The sequence below is a fragment of the Ambystoma mexicanum genome, chromosome 2p, assembly GCF_040938575.1.
Source record: "Ambystoma mexicanum isolate Mex_15411 chromosome 2p, UKY_AmexF1_1, whole genome shotgun sequence".
In the NCBI taxonomy this organism is placed as follows: domain Eukaryota; kingdom Metazoa; phylum Chordata; class Amphibia; order Caudata; family Ambystomatidae; genus Ambystoma; species Ambystoma mexicanum.
In genome coordinates this window covers 85,631,324-85,643,482 of record NC_090923.1, presented here as the reverse complement: position 1 = coordinate 85,643,482, position 12,159 = coordinate 85,631,324, and the positions used below count along the sequence as shown (strand labels likewise).

The window sequence follows — 12,159 nt, the reverse complement described above, 5'->3', positions numbered from 1 at the left end:
CATTCATTCTTATTTGCTTTGGCTATTGGAATTCTGTCCTCTGTTTTTATTTTCTTATGGAGTATGTTTTCCTCCATATCTCTTTAAAGGCATCCGTGTAACTTTTGCAGCACACAGCACCCAATTTGCAGTGTTGCTTGGAAGCGTTTGGGTTCTCCATTGAGATGCTTTTGCTATCCTCAAGTAACTACAGTTCTTAAGGATAGAGGAATACTTTGTATTCTTCCTAAAATGTTATACCATGAGAGATTAGCACACCACCGTATGTGGGGTGCTAAGGGAATACTTAGTATCCCCCTTCTTTCTACTCCTTTGACTTTTTAGTCACATAGACAACACTATCGTTATGGCTGGAGGCAGTGGATGTTTTCTAGCAACTATTGTGCTATTTATTTACTGCAGACTATGTTCACCGTTCCGATTGTGCACAATAAGGTAACGGTTGTGCACAATAAGGTCACCTTGCTCTAACATGGTGGCTCCTTTCTATTTTTGCCATTTCTATTGTGATTGTTCTTGGTTAGCCCTTGGGTGTCGCTGTCTAGGAAGCGGGGAGGAGTTATTCGGTTCCATGTCATCTAATCGCAGGATGTTTTTTTGCAGAGTTTTTTTACAGCGATTATTTTTACGAAAAAAACCATCACATTTTTGAAAATTATTTTTGAGGGCAAGGGGGGTGGGGGGGGAAAGATTCCCCAACCCAACCTGCCCCCATTTTCTTTAATTTGTATTTATTCCCAAACACCTACACCTCATATATATCATTTACTAACCCCCGCCCCTAAAAAATTTGATGGGTTATTTCGTGAAAATATTTGCAGCAAAAAAACCTGCGAAAAAAACATCCTGCGATGAAAGGACATTGTACCAGTTATTTACAACCCTCCCCTTTGTCTGCCCGACAGCCTGAACAGAACCAGTTCCCACTGAGGGGCTCGCTGTCCTGATTGGACAGCCACCCACCCCGTTCTGTAAAATGCTCTGAGTTTGCAAAGGAATGTGTGGTGAAACTGAATAAAAAGGAGGTTCTGGAGGCGAAAGGCAAGTGAACCACTGGAAAAACTGAAGTAACCGGGATGACTAGAGACGCCTGCAGACCCTTCTCATCACTGTGAGGTGACCACTGTTGTCCAGACCCAGTTTTCTCCTAGACAGAGGAGAGCTCCAAAGAGGATAACTCCTTCCCTTTGGCTACAAATTGGGCCATCTACCGAGGTGCTGTGCGTCTTCAGAGCTGCAGACCGCAAAAGCCAGGAGATCTGACCCATTTGAAGTGCATCGTCCTTGCAAAGCCGAATCCGTCCAGGTCTTTGCTGAGCTCCAGGTGAACCTCGAGAGATATGATCCAACTCATCTACAGTCCCCTCACCAGAGTGCAGGACTCCAGAAATGAAGATTGACCGGGCAAATACATCCTTTGTTGGGGCTGAGAAAAAGGTACCAAAACCGCAGATAGACCAAGGAGACTGAAGAAATCCGTGCCACGGGTCCTCTCTCGAGACTGCTGCTGAGACATCCCATTCAGCGTCCTTTTCGCCACCAGTCCAAGGAATCAAGAGACCGAATCCGTCACTGCTGCACAGAGGAGAATCCAGCTATGACCATTTCTTCTAATCTAAGGTACTGTGGGGTGAAAAGTTTTAGCTTACCTTGAACCAAGAAATCGCTCCACTCTACCTCAGAACCAAGCTGTTGGCTTGTGTCCCTTTAGCGAGTCCTTTTGCGGGCTCTCCATCGTTGTGTTGAATTATCAAGTATCTTTTCCTAGAGACTAAAAGTATCCGGAGAAACCTTTTTTGTTCTGCTGATTAAGACTTTTGAATACACTCCGAACTGACTTTCTCGTATAGTTAGGGATTCGACTTTAAAAGCATAAGCTTGTCCGAAAAGTGTCTCTAGTACGTTAATCTCTGCTGCGGTGTGATTAAACAACCCTTTTCCTTCCTAAAAGACTATCTTATGTGGATTTGCCAACTAAATACAGTAACTGAACATCTTTGTGTTAACGTGAGCGCGAGGTCATACCGATAATACGGTACAGCTGTCATTAGCATCTGTTAGGGAGAATTCTCAAAAATGTGCTAATTCCCTTCATATTAGAGACCCCCAGCAACTTTGCTGGATTTTGAGGACTTGATTTTGTTTACCTGGAGAGAGTCTGAGCCTTTTTCCCACTCTCTCATGTATTTTGAAATGTGTTTTGCTCTAGGGTTTTCTTTGGTTATGGAGTTTTAGACAACTCCATAGGCATTTCATTTGTGTCACACAGCACCCTCAGTGCAGTGGCACAGGGAAGCCTTTCAGGTTTAAATAACTTCTCTGGGACTAACTACTGTTTCCAGAAAAGGTAAAGTGAAATTGACTTTACTAGACTTTTTAAATTCCTAGACCCAGCACACCCTATCTTACAATAGAGTGCTGGAGGGGTTACTTAGTATCCCCCCCATGTCTAGATACTCATTTAGCAGTCAAATGCTACCCTTTCCTCTCAGAATGGCTGGTGGCAGTGGTTTTACAACGAACTACCATGATTTTTCCCGACCACAAACTATTCATACCTCCGGTAGTGATAAATGGCGGGAGCCATGTTTTTCAAGATCGCGTCTGAGCCCCCTTTGTTTGAACAGGTTCCGGTCTTTTTTTCGCCATTTCTTTTTTGAAAGGTCCTTCTAGAATTTGTCTATGCGTGCCAAACCAGGTTTGGTCCCTTTGTTCCTTCGCCTTCGAGTGAAGACCGCCTCTGGTGCCCGAGTGTCTGTGGTAGGCAGGAAGTGAGGGAGGTACCCGAAACTCCCTGTGCGTAGTCTCCTAGGAGACCCAAATGCACTCTGTGGCGATTGGCTGGCTGACTGTCCGGCAAGGACAGCCACCCTGCTGGGTGAGTGACAGCTAGGCTGGAATGAATGGAAGAGAACTGAATAAAAGGCTACTGGAACGAAAGAACCGAAGACGAGCTTGAAGAGGACGGCTGCGGCAACTCCTGGACCATTGGTTTGCCCAGTGAAGCCCCGCTGCAGGTCCGAATCGCCAAAGTTCTCCCTTTGAGTTGGTGGGAGCAATCAACTCGACCATAAACCACCTGACACCTCATCTCAGAGCTGGTTGAATTTTGTCAGAGTGCGGCAGGAAACTGTAGAACCAGGGAGAGGGACACCAGTTTGTGTGCTTTACTTACAGCTACCTGAAACGAAGTTTGCAAAGCTTTTTGACTGTTCAAGTGCAGTGCAGGAGTCCCCCGACGCCCTCCCTCTTGTCCCCAAGACTGGGGCCGAGGAACAGCGATATCTGCTGAAACTGCCAGTAACAGAAGTCACCAGCAGTCTCTTTTTCTTCATTTGTAAGGTACTGTAAAACCAGACAGACAGAGTACTTGCCTCTCGCGGTAAAAGTGCTTGAAACTTTCCCAACTCACGGGCCTAATCCGCTTGTGACCCAACATATGATTCTTCCTAAGAACTTTGGGAGAGACTTTTCCGTTTAACTACCAGAACTGCTTTATCCTATCCAAGACTTTAGACCATTGACTTTGGCCTAGCCTATTGAATTGAATTGACTCTTCTGGTGAACTCTAAATATTTACACGGTCTAAGAATATTGTAACCTTTCATGTTCTAATAATCTTTGCTTTTAAATCCTGTTGAAAAGTATTTCTGAAATAGTATTTAAGTTTTGAGTGTATTATATAGTTGCCTCCTTCTATTGAATGTTTTACAATTGTATGGTTAATAAATTAATAAGTATTTAACCAAGAAACCTTGAGTGTAAGAGTTTATTTGAACACCTGTAATTATAGACCTCTGTGTAACATCATTACAGCGCAAATTCCCTCTTGAGATAAGCCTGGCTACTCAGCCCCGCTACCAAAACTGTGTGGTACAGACTTAGACCAAAGGTTGGTATTGCTTACACCTGTAGTCATAGTTGCCTGTAGTGGTCCCAGGGGGTGCTGCATTCAAACTTTGCCTAACAGTGTCAAACTAACAATTGTACCGCAAGCAACTACCACTGAAGCAGTGGCCTTTGAAAAGTGTGTTTAAGTATTCGTAAGTGCGTTGGTTAACTGTACTAAGTATTTTGCTACCTTTCTGTGTAATTATAGTAAATGTTATATTTTAATATAACATTTTAAGTGTTTCTTTGGACTATTGTATTTAATGGGTTCAGTGTACTTACCTACAGCTCACATCTTCTCCTATGATAAGCCTGACTACTCTGCCACTCTACTAAGGTTCCTTGAGTAGTACAGACTTGTACTGATTGTTGGGGACCTGTATGCCAAGAGATTGTTTTATGAAGTCTTACCTCAAGTGGACATTAGGAAAACTCCCGTAACAATAGCGTTCAACGACTAGCGTAGGTACGTGATGCGATTAAATTTAAGCAGTTAAAATTACACTGAAAGCGGCACATTTTGCAGCTTAAAAGACAAAGCGTCACTGATCAGGAGAAGGAACATTAACAAAATGTAAAGACCAATCCTTACTTCAACAAAAACAATGGACAGAAATAGTAGCTTGCAAAAGCACCTCAAAAGGTAAATGAATAAAGTCTGGCGACGCAGGCGAGTGGTAAATGCCCCCCGATCCGGATCCCGACGTTGTGAGGCCATCCTTTCGCTTTAATTTAGTGCATCTGAGTGCCTACTGTACTCACTGTGTCCCGACCCCTCTCCCTCCTCCCCAATTCCACATCAAGCTCCCTCTGCCCACCCTCCATCCTTCCCACCTATGCCGATTGGTGGAGTAGACATCCGCAGCAGAGGCCTAGCCTCTGCGTCCCTCGCCGCTTTCTCTGGTGACGCAGGCGAGTGCTAAAAGCCTCCTGACCAGCTTCCCGACGTGGTAAGGCCATCCTTTAGCTTTAATTTTTGTGCATCCGAGAGCCTACCAAACCCGATGTGTCCTGACCTCTCTCCCAACTTACATATCCACCTCCCACCACCCGTGATTGGCTGCTCCTGTGACACTTGGGCCTCCCCGATTGGTGGAAGACAACCTATTTAAGACAACCATCCGGGCAGCCCCTTGCCTGTGCAGCCCCTCCGGGGAAAGACGCCTAGGCAAAGGACAGCAGCTCCTGAAGAAGCAACTCCAGACCGTGTTGGCCTGTGTTATTCAATGGTGCTGTCAACCATGATCAGCCGACAAGGTAGGAGGGATCCAAACAGTTGGATACCTGAAATTACTGCTCTTCTGTAAATTGTCCAAACTCATCGAAAATCACCCTAACCCCAACTATACAGCCTTGTTACAGTTCGATACGGCCTGTAGTCAACTACTGCCTCTACGCAGTTTGTACCCAATAGCTATATATTACTCTAAGATACTCTGCCTAAACCAGCGATATATCACACTCTGACTGCCCTAAGCCAAACATTGCTCTCAATATATTGTGCCCCCAGCCACATAGCAACTTCTCATATTTAGATTGCTTATACCAGACAACTTGATTGGGACAGATAGCCGCTTATCCGAATTGGCCTGAATGTGCCAGCTAGCACTATTCAGGAATTTCAAACTTAGACTTCTCCGGTTACTGTTTGCCTTTGGTGTTATTGCATTTACTGCTGTGCCCCATGTTAGGCCCTTTCTCCCTCCATCCTGGTGCCCCAGATCTAGGTGCTGCTACTATATTTAGTGATATTTTAGTTACTGTTGCGCCCCGTGGTAGGTCCTTTCTACCTCTGTCCCAAATCTAGCTGCTGCTATTGCATGATCGCTCACTACATTTCCTGCTACCTTAGTCTTTAGGTGCCTCAACCCAGATACTTTCCTTACTAGCCATCTGTACGTGCAGCTACTCTCACCCTCGCTCTGCTGGCGGGCATCTATTGAGAAACACCCCCTACCCCACATTCATACAACCTGAGCAATTTCCAACTCACAAGCAAGAGGCGCTCTCTGGCGCTACAAACAGGACGAGCCCCCCGTCACCACCGCAGCAGTGCGGTCACGCAGGAACACCCCTCCGCTCCAGACCAGCCCCCCCACCCTACCTCAGCCCTCCCTGCAAAACCCCCTTTGACTCCTACACTAGCTCTCACCCACTCATGTAGAACCAACGTGACACCAACACGCACTCCATCCACCCTTCCACATCAGTCCCACACCTCCTCATCACCAACACCACCACTACCTTGAAAACCCATCATCTCCTTGACAGCGCAGACCCATCAGGAAAACCGCACCCCCGTACTCAGCACAGCTCGACGACCCCCCTCTTCACCTGTGACATGCTCTTGTCCTACCCACCACTCCCACTTTCCTCCCACCCTCGGCTCCTACTCGACCTCCATCCCTAGACCTCCCCCTCCAAACCCTTTCCCATCTCTCAAAGTAGCACGCCTTGCCCTTTTCTAAAACTGTCGCTTCATCCCCTTTCCCCCTTGACCCTCTTTCACACCCCCCCTTACAGCCAAACGCACAAAACGGGTGAACAACCCTCTCCCTCACCACTTCATTGGTCCAACCATCCATCCTTGCCCAGCTATGCCCTGCCCTGCCATCAAGCCCCTCCCCTCCTGTCTCTCTGCGTCTCCACCTCTTAACCTCTCGCCCAATACACCTAAACCCCTAGCACCCCCAGACCCGAACCACAATCAACGTGCCTGACCCCCACACACCATACGTGTACCACTCAGCGCCCCACCCCCTCGATCCTTCCCACCACATCTCTCCCATACCTTCAACCGACGGCTTACTCTTCCAGCTCCCCATCGACCTAACCCACTCACACCCACCTCAAAGAGCTATGCGTCCCGCACCCCCACTACCGCCCCTCAGTAAGTCTCAGCCACCAAGACCAATCCGAGCACACCTTCCATCGCAATGACCGACACCTCACTCCCTGCCTCTCAATCCAACCAAGCCCTCCCGCATAAGAGCATAAAAAACAAACCACCACGCCTCATGAAGTCACCTGACTCCCTTTCAATGCCCGCTCTGTGGTGAGAAACAGACACTGCACCTTTGTCCTCCTATCCTCTGACAATCAGACGATTTTGCACCAGTAACACAAGAGGCCCCCCCTACCCTCTGGCCTGGCTACTCGCTTATCTCCTACAACAGACCTTCGAGAGGTGGCGGAGTAGCGATTCTCTACAGACCTAATTTCTCCATCTCACTCACCGAAACCCAGCCGTGCAATAGTAACTGACTCCCTTCTAGTAAAACCTGCTCTACCATCAACATTCACTCGCAGCTTTCTATTCCTATACAGACCCCTGGATAGGACAGAATTTACCAACAATCTCTGACCCGCTAGCTACCATTCAGATAAACCACCCAACACTCCCACTACTTAAGGACTTCAATATTGGGTTTGATGTGTCCAACAACCCCATCAACAGTCTAGAGGCACTCAACCTCTCTCGACATACCACAGGTCCAACCCACTGTGATGGTCACACCCTTGATGCAATCTTCTGCTCCTATGACCTCGTCTCTGTATTGAGTACCAAACCGCTTACCTGGACAAACCACTCTGCCATCCCTTTCTGACCACCCCCCCTCCACCCATGGCTCTCTCTGCCCTCACTCATGATCACAACTGTTGGAACAAAGTCAAGGTACTCCCTGACCTAGCTGAAGCCCTGCTACAAGTCTCCCAGCAGCGCCAACCTCAGACCCTTATCCATCTAATTATTTGACTCCTAGCTTAAAGAAACACTACTTCCTCTCACCCCCCGCAGCCTATCACAAAGGACTGTCCCCCAAATGGTTCATGCCCCACCTGAAGACTTTCAAAAGCCAAAATAACTCTTGAGCGCAAATGGCAAACATCTAAAGTCACTCAGATCAATGTTCGTCCACCACCACTTCAAATCCGAGATCCAAAAGGCCAAAAAGGCCCATTACAATAAACGAATCCTGAACTGTTGCAGCAGCAGCAAGGAGCTCCACAGGATCATCTCTGATTTCGTGAAACCCACCTGCACTTCTGCCCAAACCACACCCACGCGCTGCGACTCCCTCTCGCTCCATTTCTACAACATCACTAAACAGGATGGCAACCCTTAATACCAAGCTTTCCACACTCGTCCCCTACCCCTCCTGATTCCATTGCTCTGACTACTGCAATGCCATCCTTCGACTCTTTCAACCATCTCGAGAGATGAATTTCTTGATTTATCCGGCAGCAGACCCTCAAGATCCCCCCCCCCCCCCTTGACCTTTCTCCCACCTCTCTTCTGAAAGAAATATTCTCCTCCACTTGTGCAGGAGAACAAGCAAGGTCCATACTAAATGACTCCCTCACTACTGGCATCTTTCCCAAGGCCTTTAAACTAGCGCATGTCAAACTGCTTCTAAAAAAGGCATCTCTCGAACCCCTTGACCCTAAGAATGACATACCAATCTCCAATACCGGATTCTTGGTGAAACTCATTGACTGCGCTGCATACTCTCAGCGCAAACGCTTCGTAGCATCCAAACAAACTACTGGACCCACTCAATCAGGCTTCAGGCCGCGCCATGGAACAGAAACCACTCTGATCCAGATCGGGATGATCTCAGGGTCTCAGACTCAGGGCTGTGCAGCGCTGGTTCTCCTTGATCTGTCAGCAGCCTTTGACACCGTTAACCACTCTATCCTCCATGACTGGCACCGCTCCCTAGGAATCCGAGGCTCAACACTCAAATGGATTGCCTCCTTCAGCAACAACAGGAAACAAATCGCTTTCTCTCCCCCTTTGTCTCAACCGCCCGGACGGTGAACACTGGAGTACCCCCCAAGACGCCTGCCTCTCTGCTCTCCTTTTCACCTCTTTCTGACTACCCTACCAAGGTCCATCCGCGTGCACAACCCCAAATTATCCTGAGAATCCCCAAAACAAGCGCCAAATCACGCCCTGACCTTAAAGTTTGCCTCCGAGATATTGACCGATGGATGACAAGAAACCACCTCCTTCTGAATCGGGGTAAAACAAATTATGAGGTGTGGCAACACGGCCCGTCTGTAACCACTCCCATGGACCCCCGTCCCCTTCCTCTGCACCCACCCTCCTACCTCCGAGATAGTCAAAGACCTTTGCTGCACTATGTACTTGGGCTTAACCCTCTCCCATCAGATCAATAATGCATCATAATCCTGTCACTACCAGCTTAAACTCCTCGGAAGCATTTTCCCTTACCTCAACTACCCAAACAGACTTGCTGCTACGATGTCCATTGTTATGTCGAGACTGGACTATGCTAACTCCTTATAGGTGGGTGTACCAGCATACCAACTTAAACTCCAAAGAGCCTAAAATGCTACTGTCAGACTCCTTGCTGTGGGACACAGAGCTCATATCTCCCCCGCTCTCTGCACCCTTCAATGGCTCCCTGCTGGACGAAGGGGCACTTTCAAAACCATATGCATTACCCACCGGCAGTGCACAAGTCCGGCCCAGCATACCTACAAGAGATGATTACACCCTACCACCCATCACGCACTGCCCTCTTACTAGTGATTCCAGCCTCCAATTCAGCCAGGATTGGAGGGTCCGCCTTCTCAACCTGGACTCCTACTCTGTGGAATTCACTCCCTCTGCACATTCGACAACTAAGACTACATGGCCTTCTACAAAGCTCTAAAAACTTGACTCTTTCCATAAACCAGGATTAGGACCATCTAGAGCCGCTGAAACCCACCAACATCAGGCATCATGGCGAATGACATTACGCTGCAAAGTAATTACAGCCGGCCGACAAATGTTTCGGGACATACAGAACGAAGAGACCACAGAAAGCGACCAAGAAATCATCAAGACAGAATTAGAAACTTTATGCCACAGATGGCAACCTTAGCATCCTGCAGGCTCAAGAATATGCAAGTGTTGACTCTCCGATTCCCGATTCTACTACACAGGCCTAGCAACCTCTCCCGCCATCAAGGTCATCATACCCATTTGCTCCCGACCATGCCAGACTACATACCTAAAATACAATCCCTCCTCAGAGCAAAACATCCAGGCCCTACAATGCCTCTGTCCAGCGTGTCCCTTAGCATCACTGCCTTGGTCCGTCTATGTTGGCGCGAGATATTTCCTGTCCTATAACCAAATCTCCTGCCTAGATCTACCCTGCAACCCTCCATAAACCACAACCAAAGACACGTAAAATGGGCTCTGGAGAGAGTGCTGAGCCTAAGAATAATGACACTGACCGAACAAAACATAGCTTACCACGGTCCAACCTGCGAATCTACCTCTGCTATCACGAAACATGAGGACAACCACTGCCAACTCATCCAGATCCAGGATGTAATCCAAGAACAGTGGGCCCGAAGAGTAAATCATCCACTCCAGAGACACTCCTCTCCTACCACAATGCTCACTCTCTACTTTACACCACACACAATAGAGCACAGCTATACCACTCAATCAATTTCGGCCTAGCTGCACACATACAAACAATACCCCATGAACACCTTAACATCCTACTAGAACGTAGCTATACCACACGAAAAAGAAAAATGACCTAGCTGCACAGACCAACGTTCTACACAGGCCTAACGCCGCCAGAATGCAGTCTCGGTGAACAACCACCTGACTCCACACATTCGACTGATCTCTCATACCACCACACCGAGTGTTAAGATGCAGCCACCATCAGTCAAATCACACTAGCTGCACACATATGGAGTACCCCCAATCACCCTATACCACCCTACTCTCTCAATTGACCTGACCAAATACCTTTCTTATTCTTAGTAGGGTTTCCCTCTGTTGCTGCCATCTTGCTAGTTTTCTGACAGCTTTGCAGACCCGTCTCCCTAAAGTGCACACAGGAAAAGTGCCCTAAAGTGCCCTAGGACGTTCAACCCACAAGCGCTTTGAGATCATACCTATGATATATAGGGCATTATATAAAAGCCAAATAACATAACATGTTATTAAACCCATTGAACTGGGCAGCGAACATCCACGTAGATCTGTTCGGATGGGAGGAAGCCATGGGACAGTTCTAGACTAATTGCAAAGTGCGTTGCTGAAACACTATTTTTTAACCCCTTAAAACACATGTTAAGGAGGAAATTCAGTGTAGACCGTTCAGACAGCCCTCCAGCCAAGGAGAGGGTCGACTACCACGGTCTAGGCCCTAGATGATGGTAGAGAGGACTTTTGACCCAGGTTCCACCAGTTATGGCCAAATAAGAGCAACTTTAAGTAGGAGTAGATTGCCAAAACCACCCCTAGTGCCCCTAGTGTGGGGCTTTAGAAGGCCAACTTAGTGGAATTAGCAAGGGATTTTTCTCATGGGTCAAACCAAAACTCTCAAGGTAGCATTTGCTGAGCAGTAAGACTTCAGTGAGCAGGACTTTGGTGTAGAGTAACAATGAAAAGACTCAAGTATTGAAATTCAACTTGGATGTTTAAATATATACCATTTATTTAAAAAAAATATATCGATTTAAAATCAACAGTACTACACACTGTAAAGGGCCACCAGATAGACAGAGACACACACACACAAGCTGCGGTTACAGAACGCTTTACGGTTTCAAAAAAGATATTTACTCAAGCACATTTACTTACAAAATATTTGAAGGTGGAGACTATTTAAAGGGTATGCAGTGTTAATGAGGGAAAAATAACGACAAACCTTTTAAACGACACCTGAATAACGACAATAAGTCAAATTATTTAGTAAAAGTATATATGGGGTGGAGTAAGGTATAAAAATAGTGGGGGTATTTGGGGGAGGGTAAAAAGGCTATAGAAACGGGCGGCTTGGATGTGAGGACCCCCTCACCCCCCAAAAAGTAATTGGTTATTAAGCTGTCGTTTAAAATGAATGTTATTTAGGGTCTTGTTATAGACACATGGAACAGTTTAACGTATGTGCATAAAATGAGGCTTCATGACACTGTACTCACCTTCTGAATACAGAGATAAATGTAATAGAGAACATCTGGGTCATAAGGCTCTCCATCTCCATTACGGGACTCTCTTGACATTAAACATAGTCCATAATTTAACTCTGCTACAGCAGAAGAAATTAGATCCTCTTGAAACCTCAAAAGCTGGCGTCCTAGAAAATAAAACAAAGAAATGTCTGATATGCTTTTTTTGTATGATAGGAAACGTCCTGCCCGACACTCAAAACGTAGCTTTAATTTAAACTTTTATGCAGATTTAAAACTAAAAGCACTAATCACATGACAAAATAAAAGACA

At 46.8% G+C, this 12,159-nt stretch overlaps 1 protein-coding gene across 4 annotated transcripts in view; it reads right to left on the bottom strand.

Moving 5' to 3' along the window:
• The window catches only part of QRICH1 (glutamine rich 1), a 557,471-nt gene that overhangs the window by 236,036 nt on the left and 309,276 nt on the right, over nt 1-12,159 (bottom strand). For all 4 annotated transcript variants that reach the window (XM_069643302.1, XM_069643300.1, XM_069643303.1 and 1 more), the window contains one exon: nt 11,860-12,014. In XM_069643302.1, coding sequence (XP_069499403.1) covers nt 11,860-12,014 — 155 coding nt within the window. The remainder of the gene's footprint in view (nt 1-11,859; nt 12,015-12,159) is intronic.